Below are 20,131 nucleotides of genomic sequence, written 5' to 3'. Positions count from 1 at the left end.
TTGCATTAACCCATTGTTTGTGAAGTTATGTCATCTTAATATTGGATAGTGAAAGTTACTTGTTCTTATTAAATTATAAAACCCATTAAAAGTAGGAAAGATAACGATAATTACTCTTCCTTCACTGGAGCCGCTGTTGTCTAGTATAGTTTTTAATTTAAAGTTGATATTTTACCTATAGTTCTAGCAACTTCTAGAGTAAAACAACAAAGATAATTTATAAAAATGTAAAACACATTTAACACTCTTACAATGCGGATCAATATTCGTAAATAAAATGTGTTTGCTTGAAAGGCATATTTTTGCAGAATCTGTATTATGTGGCTCCTATAGCTTTCTTCCTTTCTGAATGTTTAAGGTGCAGCAAGCAATAAACCATTTAAAGAACTCACAAAGAGAGCTCAGTGGTCAAGTGGTAAAATCAAGGTTATCCATCTCATTAGTCTATCTGGAGCGGGCAGAAGATAACATGACTATAGCTTTTGTATTACACTCTCTTTATCGTGCAATGTACAACCCATGTTTAGAGTGAGAGCCGTACAGCGCCTCGGGATCAGACTACAGTACAGCGCAGGAAAGGTCACCAACAGAGCCTACATCTTCCTGCCTGCCCCAATCGTAATTAGCTGTAATGGCAAATCAGTTCCCTCTTGGAAAGAACATTTTTAGTGAAAAATCCTCTGAAAAACCTGACAAAGTGAATGTCTGTGTTTCCAGCTTGTGATCATTCCCACATGATACTGTACAAGATAGGAAATGATGAGGAATTATTACCCTTTTCATATTAAGCATGTCTCAGAGTGGAACAGGCTGTTTGTCTGTGTGCTTTTTCTAGCCATTTGTTAAAGTTCTTTACAGACTTTGATGAGTCAGACTGGAAGGATGGGGGTGGGGGGGTGGACGCTGAGCCATAACAAAAGCAAGATCTTCTTAATGAGATCTCTTCTTACTCCCATTTAGTTGACCAATGGGCTTCTATTTCTTGGTCTTTTACAGAACCCACATTTATTTATTGAAAGAGGCAGCATCAAATGCCGAGTGGGGAAACATAAGTCAGTCCAAACATAGACTTTTATGCCGTGGACTCTGGAGAGGGGAATCTGCCAGTAGCCCTAGTTAAATCCAGTGTCAGAAAAAACCAAACAACCTAAGAGTTTGTACTTTTTGGTCACCTCAATTACCATGCCGTTTTCAGAGCCCCATTAAACTGTTGGACTTGCAAAGGAAAGCCCAGTCCCTGTTGGACTCTTCTATTACCAGCATCCAACCATGGCCTGAAGCTTTTCATGAACAATTTCTGTTGTTTCCAGACAGCCAAGAGGGCCGTGATCGTACAGTCATGCCTAGAGGCATTTCTATGTGGAGGTGTATAAGAGGCAACATCTGCTTTCTGATCTGATGAGATATGGCCATCACAATAGACAGGGGCTGACTCCCGCTTTTAATTATGTCCAGTCCCAACTCGTCTTTCACGATAACCACGGTGGCCAGAGAAGCATACGCCAACTGGCAAAGCCTAATATTACATCGTCTTAGCAACAACCCTCTGTTGTACAGACCTGCTGACGTTTCTTGGCCTGGAGCATATTCTCACGTGGTAATGCCCTAGTTACCCTAAGGCCTGTAACATATTGAATGTAATTTTTCTTGTGCTTGGAACCTCCTCTTGGCTTTTTTTTTTAACCAGGTCAAAGATACCCACTCTGCTGAACAACAATTTAATGGAAAAAAACACGTGTTAGAATGGAGCACCTCCGATACTGCAAACAACAGAGGGGGTCTGTCCGACAATAACAATACTTTCCTAAACCGACACCTCGACATTGAAACAAACTTGAGCACTGATCACCCAGAAGTATAAAGTCTGAAAAGCAGTTTGAATTTAACTAGTCCTTTAGGTACAAACTAATATTTTAGCTTTCAACTAACCTAAATACAGTTATGTGACATTTGTTGACATAATACATTTAATTAAAGTCGATGTTTCCGTTTTTCAGTGTGTGTATTCAGGAGTAGCGGCGGCTCAGGTTGAGTGCTTATCATTCACCCGTCTAAATAAAAATTAAAGCTGTTTTCCATACTCCTTTTATCCACTTTGACTGGAACCAGCTGCCACTCTGATTAGATAAGTGCTCAGCCACCTTTCCTCTGTCACTTATTAGTTCAATTTAAAGTCTTTTTGTTTTCGTGGCAGCTCACACAAGTGCAAAATATCAAAAAACACGAACAGAGATCAACAGAGAAAAGCAAGATAAAGCAGATGGAAGGAATGTAATATCTGTTAATTAAATCTTGGCGTTTACCCCCTTATCTGTGAAAGGGTTTTGCAGAAGTAAAAGATGGATTCAAATCCTTTTCTTTTATACCACCCTGTGAAGAAAGTCCTGTATAAGGATGAAGTCCTGCATTCAAAACATTGAAGTAAAATGATTTACAAGTCAAAGAATGTTTTGTGCATTAACTTTACTATTTACCTATATATGATGCTTTTAGTTTAAAATCAATGCTACTTTATGTATGATGCTGTTTACTGCTATAGATGTTTAAGATTGTGCCCATTTTTATAGCCTGGTTTCACTCCAAGGGTGTCAAATTCCAACGCTTTTGCACCGTCTTTTTATCAGAACACCAGGCACCCTTAAGCGTCTTAGTGCAATGCTCAGACTTTAAACTTGCTCCAATGTGAACCCATAGGTGTCATATTAGAGACCCTCAGAGCAATGGATATTCAATTTATAGTGAACAAATTATGTGTGGAAATGGAGTTGCGGAGAATTGGTAAAACAAAGACAAGACTTTCACCCAGGGTAAGTACTTAGCTTAAGTTACGTAACAAACTTCCTTAAATAATCTATTTTATATCCTAACCAAGTATTTTGTTTTACTTCATGTGTTGTAATATTGTTGTCTTATTTTCTAAATGAAAATACTCCTAGAGGTACAACAAAGCCTACCTCAGATTTGTTCTTCTATATAGCTAGCCTGACAGATAGAAATGCTGTAATAGAGTATCTATACATTATAAATGAGAACTATCTAGAGTGTAAACATAGGATAAACATACTTTTAAAGATTGATTTAAAAGCAGTTGTGAATGCTCCAATGCATGTTTATATGTTTACAGTCCCTTTTGAGCATATCTGCATATACTCCCATAATCAATATTTCCATGTGTTTGAAGACATTCAAAGATGATCACTGTTTGTCTTATTAAATAATTAAAACCCTGGTGCTTCATGTTTGGCATCAGCAATGCTTCACTTGCACAGTAAAAAAAGGCTCCTATGTAAATTTGCTCCAAATATAAGCAACCGAGCATTTCACTTCATGTTTTGCTCAAATATGGGTGTTTTTTCATTTTCTCCCAGTAGTGAAGCAGCTGGAAACTCTAAGTGGGCCAACGACCCTATTTGGTCAATTTAAGAATGTTTTTGCACTTGGGTATGTGCATTAATTATGTCAAGTTGGGGCTAATATGCGGTTTCCTTTGATGCAGAAATGATACGGTGTGTTTCTTATTCATAAAGCAACATGAGAGGATTGCATCAACTCCTGCTCGACCTAAACGGCCAGCCTCATTGAGAAACACATTCCTCTTTTTATAGTCACTGTGCTGCTGGTTGTCAGGACTTGATTGTCAATGCAAATGTTAAATGATTGGCCTTCTCTGACCTACAAGGAAGCCCAGGAAGACTGAAGCACTTGCTTTGAATGTTTCACCACGATTAGCTAACTAAGATGAAGTGGAATGGTCGTAAGAAGTCCCTATTTAACTTGTGAATCAGCAGCATGGTAAAAAGCAGTAAACCCTCTAATTACATCCAATGATCCCGAGTTAAAGGTCACCTATTATACTATATTGGAACAATATATTGTAGGGCAATATCTATACCAAACATGTCTGTGAAGTGTTTTGCTCAAAATACCAAACAGATAACCCATTGTAGCCATGCCTAATACCCCTCTATTTCAGCCCTGTTCCCGAAGTGCTGATTCTGTGACTGTAGCTTTAAAACGAAAGATGAGCTGCTGCTGGCCACGCTCCTTTGGAGCGTCCGCATGGTGGCGATCAGCTCTGCGAAGAAAAGGGTGTCTACAGTCTCCTGGCAAAAACTCGACCAAACTGCCGTGATTAAATGCCATATTACGTTCCAAACCACATCAAGCATTATTTCTGAAACAGTCTGGAGATCAGACATTTCTCTCAAACACATTTTATCCCATTAATAACTGTTTATTACTAACATTTTCTTTTGTGTAGTAACCAATTGAAGAACATTATCTTTGACGTCAGAATAAAATAGAAAACCCAGATTAAACCAATGCAATAAATTAATGAGTTAACCTCTTAGGGATTAATAGCAGTAATAGCAAAATGTGGGAGTAATCCAGAACACCCGGAGTGAACCCAGACAATCACAGTAAGAAAATAAGACTTAACGTAAAAGTGTAAGACCCGGGAATCAAACTCTAGCATGAATGTGTGAAGTTGCATATTGTTACTCTGTGGCTTGAAGACATGAGGCTTTCTCAAGTTCTGAATTATTCTTTCAGTGCATCATGTTGTCTGCAGATGTAATCCTTCTTCGTCCCCCTTGATGTACACTTTCCCTGTAGAGCTTTTTCTTTGTTCCCTTTTGCAATAAGCCCCTGAATGACTTTACAAAGGGTGTCAGTCAAGTGTTTCATGGCTTTTTTCACCTCTTTAACGGAATCATTAAATAGCTTCTGAAACCTTTGAAGGTTGCCATTTTCTCGGATCAGGGCCTCATTCTCGTTTTTTTCACTCTATTCATTTGTTCCAAAGTTTGTTATTTCAGTGCTTTTTTCCCACCCAAGGACTTCTTGTAGTGTTGTTCTGGTGGATTCAACTTTTTTTCTTTTCTTTTATTTACTTCAAATTTGCCTTAAAAGCATTCAGCATTATGCAGTTTTAGATAATCTGTTTTTTAGCTTCAAGCAACTGTCTTCTCCCTCAATATGTCACACCTTCAGTAGACGTCAGAATGGGTTTCGGCGACTCTGCTCAGTGGGCGAGCAGTGGGTCAGCTTCCAGTTCCAGGTTGTTGTTCTTGAGTTGTTTTTTGGCAACCTGGATTTTCTCTTTCAATACAATTTATAGTAGACAAAATATGTCCAATATTCTCCCATCACACATCGGCAGATACGTTCACATCCTCATAATCTTTGTTGAGATCTTGGAGTTGCTGCTGCATGGCTACCTTTGAGTTCTTTATTGCGTGGTTCATTTCAATCAAAGGTTATTTGGTAATTTACATTTTGGACCCAGCTTGGGTATGATCTGCCTCCTACAATGACTTTCAGAAACTTGCAATAAGCTGAAACATTTCTAATGATTCTGACATTGAAAACTAACTTTAAAGCTTTTGAAAGGCTGCACAAAAAACATTCAGAAGAATGGAGATTGTGAAGAAATCACAGTAAACAGCGAGTAGAAACCCCTAATTTATATTTGTCTGAATGCATAAAACCTTCAGAGAATGAATGCGTGCTTAACCTCATCGTGTTGAGGTTAAGGGCTGATGAATAAAAGGCAGACAGCCATTACATTGCATTTGCGGTACATTAATAGGTTTCTTTGAAACTTTAATCCAACCTTGAGCGCTGAATGCTTGCTTTGACTGCAGTGACGACATTTATGAGAAGAGTAGGAACTGTTCTTAAGACACACAATTCTAAATATCAGCAGGCATGGCACTAGAAGCATCTATTTGGTTGTTAAATATTTTTATGTCTGTGTTTTAAGTATCAGTATTAGATAAATTGCTGAATATTTTTGGAACCACTGAGTATGTGATAAAGTATGTTTTGTGTTACAAGCTGTACTTTCCAACACTGGAGAATAAATCAGATTCAATAACTTGGAGTGTAAAAGACATATGGATGGATTAGACTTGTCATTTGGCCTGCATCCCCTATACTGTAAATAGACTGGCTCCTAAAGGTCTCTAATCTCAGCATTTTAATTGTGGATATCAGGGTACTATGTCAACTGAATAAAACACCCTTGAATTATTGGCTAAAAACGAGTGCTATGAACCAAAGTTTAACATTTTTATTTGTATGGCATTCTTAATGTGGCAAAGGTTACGGCACACTCAAACTCGATGGACACTTTATACACTTGTTTTGGAAGGGGAGAAATCCTAAGTGCTACAAATTGGAATTGATAGCACCTCAATTATCACCTATGAAGGATAACATGTGCAACTGTTAACATTCACTCTCTTCATCCTAACAGAAAGTGACCCATGTTACAACAGGAGAGTCAGCAGGATAGAGTCACACAACATACTCACACCCTGCTTAAAATATCTCATTAAGTTTAAAAATAATATCTGACTATCACACAGGGCTGACCCCAACACACATGTTGGATTACTTACATTGTATAAAATCCATTCAAGTAATATTTTTTTTATTTCTAACAAAAAGTTAGTGGTTACAAAATCAAATCAATTTGTAAAAAGAAATCCAGTTTCATACTGCCAGATAGATTCATTTATAATAATACACAGTATTACCAGGTATTAGTAGATTTGTATTTTGGATTTATATTTTGTACTAAGTATAAAAGTAGCTAAAGTGATGCATTTATTGGAGTAAAAAGCCGTCATTTAGTGTCTCTTTGGCGGTTTTGCATTTGTGTCTTTGGATGTTTCTTTGTGGTCATTATGGGTGTCTCCCTTGTTTGTGTGTTTCCTTTTGTGGTGTATACTATAGGTCAAAGCCACTACCCCTGTTCAGAAATACATCCTTTAGTAATTTATATTCTGTGAGGTTTCAAGCCCCACTAGAGGGGGCCTCATATTTAAACTGAAGGCAGCCGCAAGCTGTTTAAATTGTTTCTTTCCTGCAGAAGTGAACATGTTTGACATCCAAGTCTTTGAATGCAAATAAAACAATTGTTAGTTCCTATCACATATTCAAACTATAAAATATAGCTGTTCTTATAGGCTAGTGCCCTTTTGTGTGCGTTTGTTATATTTTATCCTTTTACATTGTAAGAGTCTTAATGAGGTTTGTAATAGCAGTACTGAAGTAGTTGCATTTTTAAGGGTATTATGTTTGTAATAATATATGTGCAATAGCGATGTTGCGTAGTTGTAGAGCATGAATGACATCTATGTTTGTTAAAGAAATGTCAACACACATAAAGAGAGTCATGTCAACATTTTGTGGTGCACGTCATTAGATATGAAGTAAGACGCTGCTGAGTGAACTGAGAGGCCCCACAGTGTCACAGAAGAGTAGCACTGGGGGTTTTTTTTTTTTTCGATCTCACACTCGCAGTTTTGTTTCCTGTACAGCCGTCAGTCACTTTGCATCAAAAACATGGCTATACGGAGAAAAGATAGCTTCCTCTGGGGAAAAGGTACGCTATAATATTTATTTTATTCAATATAATGATGAATAGCTACTGCTCAAAAAGCAATATCAAGTTTTCTGTGGGAGTATTTAAAGTATAAACTAATTTGGGAAGTTTGGTCAATAGAACACAGACATTCAAATGCTGCTATTTTGTAGGTTACAGTAATGTTGAAGTATCTTGTCTGTTTGGCCCTTTAGTGTAAATTACTTAATGTTAGATAATGGGCATTTCTGTTTAATTTTATCTTTATAATTTGAGACCAAATGAAAACTTAACTAGCTTTTTATATGTCACTTGATTTTTACGCCACACAATTGTGGACTAACCCACACAAAAATGTAAATAAAGTGTGATTTAATGGAACCAAAATGAACCTTATTAATGTAAGATATCATTTGTAACTTTTGGGTTTTCATGTTAAACAAAACAAAAACAAATAGATCTATGTTATATATCCTTTTGAGTTGTGTACTTAAACCACCCTAAACGTTTCCAAAACATTCCATTTTAGCGGAACATTGTAAGAGAGAAACACATTTTAAACACGAAACTGTGTTTTTACCTGTTTTAATCATAGGATCAGTTTTTGGAGAGCAGGAAACGTCTGCGGATGATTAGGCGTATAGTAAAAAGCTTATGAAAGTCTGGATTTAAAATTACCAGAGGAACAACCTAAGCTTACATCAGTACCGATTTTCAACTCTTGTGTTATTTACTTCACGGCACCCAGTAAAAACTTCCTGAATGATGAAAATGAAGGAATCTTAACAGGGACTAACTGTGGTGGCGAAAAAAACCGCTCCATTATACCTTCAAAGGTTTTATTTGTCATATACACAGCAGATAAGTGTATGTGTTGGTAATGAAAATCCAACATACACAACATACACAGTGCAAATAAGATAAATGAAATAATGCAAAAATTAGCAGCACACAACCCTGAGGGGCTCCGGTGTTGAGGGTCAAGGTGGAGGATGTGATGTTCCCCATCCGCACTGCCTGTGATCTGCCCGTTAGGAAGCTCATGATCCAGTCACAGAGGGCGGTGTTGAGCCCGAGGTCCCTGAGCTTAATGATGAGCTTGGAGGGCACAATGGTGTTGAATGCTGAACTGTAGTCAATGAACAGCATTCTCACATAAGTGTTCCTCCAGTCCAGGTGGGAGAGGGCAGTGTGGAGGGTGAGGGAGATGGCATCATCCGTGGACCTGTTTGCCCTGTCGTGAGTCAGGGAGGGAGGAGGTGATAAAAGTTTTGACTAACCGCTCAAAGCACTTCATGATGATGGAGGTGAGTGCAACGGTAGTCATTGAGGCAGATGGGTTTTGTCTTTTTAGGGACAGGGACAATGATGGACTCTTTAAAACATGTGGGGACTACAGACTGGAGCAGTGACCTATTGAAAATGTCTGTGAACACATCTGCCAGCTGAACTGCCCACACCTTGAGAGCACGGCCAGGGATGCCATCAGGTCCAGGAGCCCTGTGTGTGTTGATCCTTTTCAGAGATCTACACACATCTGCACTGGTTAAAACCAGTGAGCAGGGATCCTGGGCCTTCTGTGCCTCCACAGCCGGGGGCCTCTCAAAGCGTGCATAAAATGTGTTCAGTTCATCTGGGAGAGATGCAGACACTTCCTCAGCACCACTCGTTGTCCTTTTGTAGTCTGTTATTGTTTTTAGTCCAGACCACATGTTTCTGGCGTTGGAGCCCTTGGAGTTAGACTCCACCTTATCCTTATTGTCTTTTAGCATTGCTAATAGCTCTCCGGAGTGCATACCTGGAATTCCTGTACTCATCCAAATCACTGCCGCTGTGCGCGATGGCCCGTGCTTTAAGTTTAGCTCGGACCTCGCCGTTTATCCAGGGCTTGTCATTTAGGAATGTCCGTACAGTAATCCGTGGAACGATGTCCTCGATGCATTTGCCGATGTAGCAAATGACCGCGTCAGTGTGTGTGTTTATATCGTCCTCCTCAAACCCACACCACTCCGTGATGCCAAAGCAGTGGCGGAGAGCAGAGTCAGACTGCTCGGGGAGCAGAAGAAGAGATATGTGGTCTGACTTGCAGAGATATAGGCCTACTTTACAATGCTACACCATTATACCATACTACCGCATGACACCAACAAACTACATCCTGTTATTTGTATATTAAGAGACCCCGAGTGATAGAAAATTAAGTTTTGTGCCTTTAACTTACTATTTAATTAGCTTTAAATCAGTCCCCCTTTAAACACATTCCCACATAATAACATGATTTGTCCTTTAAAGGCCAGAGTGCACTCAAAATTAACCTGATTCATTATAAAGAGGAAGGGGGAGGAGATATTTTTAGACCTTTTCCTTCTGTCATTCCCTACCACTTACTGTCAACTTACCACTAACTAGGATGACGTTGGGATGTACGCTGGTCTGTGAGAGAGGTAGTGCAAGCGTGGGCGAGGTTGTCAAGAAAGTCGGTAGTGCTGCTGAATGTCTACTGATTGCCTTTCCAAATATACTTTTTCCACAGGTCCACCAAGCCTAGCCCCAGGAGACAGGAGGGACGGTGACACCTATGGGATTCACAAATTTCAAATGCTGGATGACATTCAGGTAATGTGGTGAATATATCCCTCCAAGGTCTTACAATAAATACCCCATTATTTATTTCCTGGCAGCCTAGACAAAGCTCTCATAAAGGCATTTCATTCAACAAGTTTAAATTAAATATGATATAAAGATCCTTTTGAAACTGACGGGGACCGATTGGACCTGAGTCATCTAGCATTGATTCTACGGGGAACTGTAATAAGGACAAATCTTGGTATTAAGCTCTCATTCTCATCTCTCTGTCTCAGAAGCTGAGTTTGGACATCAATCATATCATGCCGGATATCCACAGCCCTGTAATGAAAGAGCAGAAGTGAGTACTTTTGCTTTTTTTCTTTTCTTTCGCTCTTATTTAAATGACACTGGCAGACTCCCACTTCACCTGTGCAGTAATAAGAGCTCAGATGGAAAAGTCATACAAGCAGCATTTCGTGTTTTTCATTTGAGTCAGAAGTGAACATATTTTCGATTAAATACTGCCCTTGCAGTAAAACCTTTTTTAAACCTGCCACTCAAACCTTTCACCCTGACGTGGTTTATTTTTTGGTATGACAACACTTGACATAGCTTGTAGCAGTGGTTCCCGAACTCATTCGCAGCCACACAGCTCAACTGTTTATCCAGAACTTTAAGCTAACTATTTGAACCATTTATCCATGGCTTTTGATTACAGTTGCAGCTGTTTATCCATTAGCTTGACCTCATTTTTTAGAAAATGTATCCATCAATTCTAATCATTCATCCATTGATCTTAGCTACAGTTGAACAGTTTTTGTTTATGACTTTAAGCTAACTATTTCAACTGGTTATCAATACTTTTATCTTAATTTGTTTTTTTAGTGTTCATCCATTGTTTTTAGATACTTTGCCATCTACAACTTCAGTTATCGATGGCAATAATTATTTAAACTGTTAATTTATTATTAGTTTTAGCTAACGAAACATTTAAATTTGAACTATTATTAGCTTATTTTAGCTTACTATAATACTGTTCATCCAGGGCTCTTAGTGACTGGGATCTGCTTCTTTCGGGCTTACTGTTTTAGCTGTAATCATTACTTTTAGTTTTAGATTTTAACCATTTATCTATGATTTAAGCTAACTTCTTTTAACATTGCTGCTTGATCGCTTGCCAACTATTTTTCATGCACTCTCGAACCACATTCTGCAGTTACAGCTGACTTAAATGTGGGTATTCAAATTGTAATACTTTTTATTATATTTCCACTTGAACTATGGCGTATAAGTACTTCTGGTGGTCATCACTGATGTTCAATGTCTTGTGACAATTTTAAGATATTGTGTGCATGTGTCTGCTTAACCACTTCTTGGGACTTCCTAATTCTTTTGATGCTGATTTCAGAAGGTGATAATTAGATTTCAGTGTTATGTCAATTCATTTCGCTATGACTGTGCTACTGGCTTGATAAACACTTTTCTCAGTAGGCTACTGGACTGCTAATCTTACCCAAAAACTATAGTTGGTTTATCATCAAATCAAGTCAAAACACCAAATAACTTCTCGTTAAACCATTTTGACCCCCAGCAACATGTAACGTTTTTGTGTTTGAAATGTCTCTATCCTTTCATGTCTTTAATATAAATATAACCAAACTGCAATAATGTAATGTTGTATCCAGATTGAGAAAGCAGACTCCACAGTTGCAAACCTGATATGTAAAAAGTCTTCTGACCTCCTGTTCTCTCCTATACAGAGAAAAAGCCTGAAAAGCCTCCAATATAGTCCTTTGTTTACTTCTGTGAGATAGTGATATCACTATGTAACACTCGCTTCTATTGGCTAGCTCTCCAACACATTGTTTGTGATTTGCAAAGGGGCGGAACATCTCTGAGTGGTTGATTAATCACAACAGAGTTGGCCAGCTAACCAGTCAGAGCAGACTGGGCTCTGATTTCAGACAAAGGCTGCAGCACAGGCAGTATGGGAAAGATGAAGAGCTTTTTGAACATTAAAGCACACAGTAGAGGCACAAAATATAAGTATGAATTGGACAATGAGCATATGCCCCCTTTGTTTGTCATTTTATTTGTTATGTTATATGTCAAGTTATTGTAAAACATGTATTTTTCCTTTATTGCAGTAAAAATGTTATGAAGAACAGGAGATTCTTACGTGGAAAAAAGAAATTCAACATGGACCCCAACAAGGTGACTTTATTTCCTGATTTATAACAATCTAATAATTGTATTCAACATTGTAAAAGTATGCTACAGGGGTAGAAAGTCAAAACAAACTTTTTTCACTTCAACGTCAAAAGTCTGATGACTGCGTATATAACTAGTCACAGAGCGGATGTAGATTATAGTTGTGTCTGTGTGTGTGCTGTGCAGAAACACAAACTGTGCACAGACGCAGAGAATGAGGAATAGCGAGAAAAGCCACATCCTGTTCCCTGAAGTGGTGCAGAAGCGCCACTTCACCACAGCAAACCTACGTCTTTTTCGTTGCTTCCTCTCTGAGTCCCTAGTTAAAAACTGAGACCCTCAGCCCGTGACCGCTCTGAGCTCAGGCCTCAGGACACGTACAAGTGGGAGGATGAGAAGATTTCAAGACTTCTTGGGGTTAAAGGGGTTTGTAAAGTGCAATTGATTTGAGCAACTACTCAGCTGGAGTTCACACTCAGAAGAAAAGGTCATATTTGAAGTTCTGGCTCTGAACACGCTGTGAGATGTAGTGAGATAACAGTGTGCTAACCTTTTTGGTTTTCTTTTTCTGGTGATCAATGACGAAAAGTGACTCAGAGGAGCAGAAGAAAACTTTCTTGCTTATCAACCTACAGAGTTGGCACTGCTGATAAGAATATAAAAAAGCTTTGGCAAACATAAAAGCTTTTCATGGACGTTCCCAAACTAGAGTTTCTATAGGAACAGCCAATATTCAATCTACATATGAGCTAGCTAAAGAATGCCTGTAAGTGACCTTTAGTCAACTTACTTTCTCTGCCCCAATCAAAAATAAAATCTGGCAAACTAATCCACTTCAATGCCTCATTGTAAGTGAAATGTTTTCATTGAATCACATGATGCTATGATGAGACGTTCCATTTATTGGTTCAAAAAGGACAAATTTACAACTTATTGACACTTATTTAAGTGCATCCCACATTTTCTGACTGATACATGAGTTTTCATAAATTCCTAGAAACCAGGGACTGTTCAGTTTTCAAGTGCGTTATCATACTCAACCCCGGGGACTGTATCAAATATATAAAAAGTAGTGAAACATTTTCCGGGGCCCATGTGGTGACTTCAAACTGCTTTTTTTGTCTGGAACAACAGTGCAGAAATGAAACATAAAACAGGTCCAAAGCATTTTTTGTATCATGTCAAACAGGGACAGAACAATAGCATTGTGTGATTTGTAATGGCCGTTAAATGCAAATGTAATTTTCAGCTACTCTGGGATTTAATCAAAACAAAGGATGGATTTTGGTGGTGTAGTAAAGTAGAGTGGGATCATGGGACGCAATTTTTCACCACCATTGATGTCAGCTTTTTCCATTACTCATTGTTGAGGTGGGGTTTATCAGGACTGGAGTACTATATTCAAATATAAGTAACTCTGTGTAACCATGGACATAGCTGATTTGAATACTCATGTGTTTACAGGGTGTCCATTACCTGGTGGAAAATGAATTGCTGGAGTGGCGAGCAGAGTCCGTGGCTGAGTTTCTCTACAAAGAGGAGGGGCTGAACAAGACCGCCATTGGCAACTTCCTGGGAGACAGGTAAAGTGCTCTGACATTATGTGAGCCTGAAATGGGTTGTAATAAAGTGGAAACCGCAATAACTGAGCAGCATAGTCTATAATAACATGCACAAAAAAGAAATGAATCCAATGGCCACTCCAGGCTGGCACCAAAAGATCAATCTCCATAGACCCCCACATTAAAATTGCCAACATTACAGCAAAATAAAAGTTGTTGGCTCTTTAGCTTATATCCCTATTTATGACCACTGTAGAGGGTGTAACTTTTATAAAACTCAACTGTTGAAGATAAACTCAGGCTTGAAGTTATTTAACCATATTACCGGTAGCTTTGAATGACAGGTGGGTGCCGTCAAAGGTCATGGATGTAACTTCGATCCAGAGGAAAATCGTGGCTGAAATATATCCTGATGCAGTCAAATATAGCATTTACATTCATGTAGATCAAAAACAGTGGTTGAAGTAGTACTATTTACTTTAATTAAGACAACCATTGCAATGAACCCCTGTCAACTAGCAGCTGAATGTACTAGCAAAAATGACTAATTGTGCATTATATGTTGCATGCATGTTATATAACAGGGTTTACACTGTATCTTAACATTTTGGTAACTATAATTGCATTTCACACAGGGAGGAAATGCATCTGCAGACACTGAAAGAGTTTGTGGGCCTGCATGAGTTCTCCGACCTGAATCTGGTGCAGGCGCTAAGGTTCGTCTTGCAGAATAACTTTAAAGTCAGCATAAATGTTGCAGCAGTTTTTATCTTTTTTCTTGTTTTCTGATGATGTGGGAATCCTTCCTCCTTCTTCACAGTGTGTGTTTGACATTGTGTATGCATGTGGTTTGACACCTCTGCCGCCTTGCAGGCAGTTTCTCTGGAGCTTTCGTCTCCCGGGAGAAGCTCAGAAGATTGACAGGATGATGGAGGCGTTTGCAACTCGCTACTGCGACTGTAACCCAGGGGTCTTTCAATCTACGGGTATGAAGAACAAAGGCGCTGCCTGACTCACTTTCTTAGACAATCCAATTAAAAAGTTTCCTTAATTTCATAAATAAATGTACAAGACGAGTTATCCCCTGTTTTTCTTTTCACAAAAGCCTTGGTAACTCCTCATGTCTGCCTCACTGATCAGAGTGAATCGTTGTTTTCGCTGAACCAAAGTTCACCAAGCGTTTTATAATGCCGAAGGAAACTAACTGTGGTGTATATCATGGATTTGTGTTACAGACACATGCTACATCCTGTCTTTTGCCATCATCATGCTCAACACGAGTCTACACAACCCCAACGTGAAAGACAAACCCAGTCTGCAGCGATTTATTTCCATGAACAGAGGAATCAACCATGGAGAGGACCTGCCCATAGAACTGCTCACGGTCTGATGCTATTACCAATACTTCTGTCTAAAAGGGATGGTTCACCCCAGAGATTGATTAAAAAATGCCATATAATTGCTATATAGTAAACTAGATGGCACTGATGCTGCTCAAAGAACAAAAACACATGTTAGAACTTCATCAGCAATGTCTCTAAATATACTTAACAAAACTTGTTGTGAGCAGTTTCATGTAGAAATGTCTTTCTTTCTAGCAAACTACACCGTCCAATCATTTCACCATGCAGAAAGAAGTACACGTCTACTAACAGATGAAAGGCTTGTTGCAATGTGTTGTTTGGTATAAAGAAAATTATTCTGATATGAGACCGCTTACTTAAAGAATATCTTGCTTACCAAGTATAAAAGTTAGAAAATATCACTTTTTCTCATACTGAGTTTAGGGCAGGAGGAGACATTACAGGTTTTCTCTCCTTGGTTGTGGAACATTTGAACATTTTGAGCATTTAGACTCAGCTAAAAGCTAAAACTCTGCTTTTAATGTTTCTGACCTTCACCTTTACATTTTTTAAGGAAAATCAGACTTGAAAATTTGAAATATTCTGATGTTGAAATTGACCTCTCTTCCAGAAACTGTATGCGAGCATCCGCAGCGAGCCATTTAAAATCCCTGAGGATGATGGGAACGACCTCACGCTGACATTTTTTAATCCAGACAGAGAAGGCTGGCTCCTTAAAATGGGTGAGAAGATGATGATTTTGTAAAACATAAAATAATCTGACATGTCCAGAGGCTTTAGATTCTTCGGTGCATCAGGGCCATTGTAAGTAAAAAAAAAAACAAATAGTGATTGCAGAGCAGGGGGCTACAATTCTGAGATAAAAATAAAATGAGAAAAGATTTGTACATTAACAATAATAAAAAAATAGAAATACAATTATCTGAATAATTGATTAACTTTTCCCTAAAAAAGCCTTTTAATATGCTGTAGTATTCAGAGAAGATCTTTCCCTACAACTCTGTTGTCTCTTTTGAAGGTGGGCGAGTTAAAACCTGGAAAAGGAGGTGGTTTATTTTAACAGACAGCTGCTTGTACTACTTCGAATACACCACAGTAAGTATTTGTCTTTCTACAAAACATTTGCCTCAACAATATTCTAACGGGGGTTTAAAAGTTAAACTTGTGTTTATTATCTGCCTCTTCCTGCAGGATAAAGACCCCATAGGTATTATTCCTCTGGAGAACCTGTGTGTAAGGAGTCTACTAGACGCAAACAAACAGGTATTTGAGTGCTGCTTCACACATATTTTAGTTTTTAAGTCGGATTCACTTTAAAATGTATTTGACAGTAGTGTGAAACAGATACAAGTAATTCTCCCCAGAAATACTTCAAATGGAAAAGCCCTCCATTGAACATTTTACTTAAAGGTAACCAGATAATAAAAGTTCTAAAATGAAATGAGCCATTGTGACAAACATTTATTTTCAGAATGAAAATCTAGAAGAATGGAAAAAAATAAAATAATAATCCTCCCATAACTGGCGATAAATTAAGGGAGATTCCCAAAATGTTTAGTTAAACAATCCTCCCTAAATACCGATATATGGTTCAACATCGACACAACGCAAGGTACCTTATGGACCCGTTGCGTCGTTGAGGGCCCTCCTTGCGTCGTTCCGTGCACCTCCCAAAAATTGTAACCTTGCGTCGAGACGACGCAGCCGTAAGGGCTGTGATTGGTCTGCTAAAAAGACAAACGACAAACGTAATTTCCGTCATTTCACTTTTCCCCGGTTTTCAATTCCTACAATCCACAAAGACAACCATTAAAAAAAAAAGAAGCTAGAATGGACCACGCAGAAGAACGTCTGGTGAACGTCTGGTAAACAAATACAACGAGCGATGAAGATGGATGTCAAAAGAATCTTGGCCAGTCTTTACAAAAAACATTGCGCCCCCTACCGTTGTGGCGATGAATTGCATTGCGTCACGTAAACCAGACGCAGAACTATAAATGTTCACGGCTGCGTCCACGTCTGCGTGGTCGTTGTGTTACGTCGACGTTGAACCATAAATCGGCCTTTACGCAGCGTACACACGGTTCCGTTGCGTTGACGTTTGCTAGGGGCGTGTCTGGCGCTTTGGGTTAACGCAACCAACAACCCATCACATTAATCTCCCGCCTAGGACACACATACATGCGGTTTGATTGGCTAGCGCTTGTGCTTGCATATTGCATACGCGGGATTTGATTCGCTGGCGCTTCCGTCGACGCTTGAAAAGTTGAACTTTTCTCAACTTTCACCATGAGCAACGGAGCCAAAGCGAAGCAACGGAACCTCAATGCAGTTCAGCAACGATTGACGCACCTTCGCATACACTTTGGGTGCGTCAAGCGTCAACGTAAGATGCACCCCGGTTCTGTTGTTGACGCAACCCCCATATGCAAATATGCCAGCACAAGTGCTAGCCAATCATACCGCATGTATGTGTTGTCCAAGGCGGGAAATTAATGTGATTGGTTGTTGGTCGCATTAACCAGTAGCGCCAGACACGCCTACCGACAAGCGCCAACGCAAGGGAACTGTGTGTTCGCTTGCCGGTGGGGTGTATCTCCTGAGATAATAATTACAGGAAACAACAAAGCTTAAATATTTATTTTAAAAAACTGGAATTTTTCTACTCGCTTATTTTATTATATTATTTTTCACTTTTACAGCAGTTGTTCACATTAAGCTGATGTTTACCAATGTGCTCTGTCCTTATCAAACAAACCATTAAAACATAATCTGCTGCCAAACGAATGACACCGTTTCTTTCTAAATTAATATATTTAACAAAAGTGTTGAAACATTGAGTCACAAGCCTATCTGAAAACTCATAACAAAAACAGAAAGCATAGGCACAAAGTAACAGTACAGCATGTGTGTCTTTGTCTGTGTTTGAACAGTATTGTCTGGAGTTATATAACGCTAAAGGACAAAAGATCAAAGCCTGCAAGACAGAGAACAAAGGCAGAGTGGTGCAGGGTAAACATCAGTCCTATAAGCTGAGAGCCGCCGGGCCTGAAGAGCGGGACGCCTGGATAGATGCGATCAGGTAAGAACTGTCAAAGCTAGGGAGAACTCACTGGAAACCATGTAGAAAAAATGTCAGAAATGATGGAAGTCATCCGAAAAATGATGAGGAAAATACCTGAATCTGTCCACCAATAACATTTGTCCGTTGAATTTTAGATTAAGCAATTTAAAGATTATACCTAGAGATCTGGGACATTTTTTATAATTATTTTGTATCACTATTTTCTTTCATTTTATAGACTTAACAGTTTAATTAATAACAATTACTAGCAGTTGCCCAAGCTACTGTAGAAGTGGCAATGCCTGCGGTACAGAGAAACTGGTCACTTTGTGGACATAAAGGCAAAGAGAAAAATACTCTCGATGATCTCAGTTTAAAACTGAATACAAATCTTCTCTTTCAGGGCGAGCATCACCAAAGATCCATTTTATGACCTGGTGTCTCTACGAAAGAGGAAGGTCACAGGCACCCCTTCCTGATAAGACTGAAACACAAGGCATCAGAGGAAAAGTATCTTAATCCTGGATTATATAAATACATTATTATAGATGAATCCCCATGTGAATCTGCCAAACGTGAATAGCTAAGCAATTCTCCAAAATTCAAATTGGGAAATAACACTTGTTGAAGTGTAAAACCTTAGTTATTTTTGTGATGTTTAGTCTTGATCTAACTGGATGAACTACTGCACAGAGGGAAAGCTAGTCCTACTGACCAACATCTGCTACCAGAGAGTGATCGCAAGAAGGCTTGTTAGTGTCATAGAAGTAAAACTGAACAGGCCTAATGTGTGCAGGTCCATGGCCCCTACGACCAAAACTCTTCATCAAGTGACTGTGAACATCTATTGCAAAACAACCCCAAAACAGATCTGAAAACAATCACAAACATTAAAACCAGGACAAAAACATGGAAAACAACCAGGAAAAGAAAAAAATGTACTACAAAGAGATTGAAAACATACACTTAGAGACTCAAATTTACAAAAAGAAGATTCAAAGTCACAACTAAGAGAAGTAAACTGACAGAAAAGGGATGCAAAGGATTGCAAAAAGTCTAAAAGGAGATGTAAAACAAACACAAAGATGAAAAAGACAACAAAACATCACCAAAATAATATAAAGAGAAACCCTGTATTGATGTTGTCTATTGTGTATCCTCTGCTCTAATGGGAGTAACAACTATTTAATATTATTAATTGAAATATTGTTTTATTTAGAATGTTTGAACATGTTTATTTGGCATTCATTTATTTAACTGATAAACAATCTTACTTTATATAATGTACAGCTTTATGTTGTAAATAAAGCACCTTACATATGAGCTCTTATTAATTTGATTCAAGGTTTTTATACTTTTATGACTTTACTTACTCATCACAACACGTAAATGAATTCCTTCATAAATATTAGCATTTTACAATAGAGTGCATTAATACTGATAAATTGTTGTAAATAAAGTGAAAGAAACCTGAAAAGATTCAGTAACATTCAACAAATTAACTTATGAATATTATTCCTATATGGTAACTGTACAGTATATTTTATTTTGCTTGAACATGTGTTTTTCTGTATGTTGGTATAATTTAATGAGTATATTGATGGAAGATTAAAATCCAAATTGTAAAATAAACTGGTGTTTGAGAATGTGTTTCTCCAGCAGATGGCGCTGCATCTTTATTTCTTCATTCATTCGGTTTGTTCAAATATGAATTTACTGACTCTCTATCTTTTATTACCGTCATAATGATGATGCAAAGTGAGAAGTTAATCTAAACTGTGAAACCCTTGGTTATCAGATTCAGAACGGATATGGAAAGTCTCTTCCTTTCGTGAGCATGTGTGATGCTATGATGTAAATTGTGGTTTCCTTAGAGACTAAAAAAACGATATAATCATCAGACATGAGAGGGTTTGGACTGGATTGTTAAGAAACTTCAGGCTTCTTTTCTAAAGCAACACTTATATTTTCAGTTTCCCAAGGCTGT

General features: G+C 38.4%; 1 protein-coding gene across 2 annotated transcripts; it reads left to right on the top strand.

Moving 5' to 3' along the window:
* The first annotated feature begins 7,286 nt into the window (after nt 1–7,286).
* On the top strand, nt 7,287–19,794 carry LOC134878213 (cytohesin-3-like). 2 transcript variants are annotated; one of them, XM_063904109.1, is made up of 14 exons: nt 7,337–7,396; nt 8,552–8,682; nt 9,909–9,991; nt 10,237–10,301; nt 12,091–12,157; nt 13,619–13,737; nt 14,352–14,432; nt 14,590–14,702; nt 14,952–15,100; nt 15,691–15,802; nt 16,099–16,175; nt 16,272–16,343; nt 18,014–18,162; nt 18,548–19,794. In XM_063904109.1, exons 3-14 carry the CDS (start codon nt 9,974–9,976, stop codon nt 18,621–18,623), a joined length of 1,098 nt encoding a protein of 365 aa, XP_063760179.1. In that variant the 5' UTR covers nt 7,337–7,396; nt 8,552–8,682; nt 9,909–9,973; the 3' UTR covers nt 18,624–19,794. The 2 variants fall into 2 exon arrangements, with proteins under 2 accessions (XP_063760178.1, XP_063760179.1); XM_063904108.1 differs by lacking the exon at nt 8,552–8,682 and having other exon boundaries at nt 7,287–7,396.
* Nucleotides 19,795–20,131: the final 337 nt, after the last annotated feature.

The sequence above is a fragment of the Eleginops maclovinus genome, chromosome 16, assembly GCF_036324505.1.
Source record: "Eleginops maclovinus isolate JMC-PN-2008 ecotype Puerto Natales chromosome 16, JC_Emac_rtc_rv5, whole genome shotgun sequence".
Lineage (NCBI taxonomy): Eukaryota > Metazoa > Chordata > Actinopteri > Perciformes > Eleginopidae > Eleginops > Eleginops maclovinus.
This window is presented reverse-complemented; position numbering and strand designations above follow the sequence as displayed.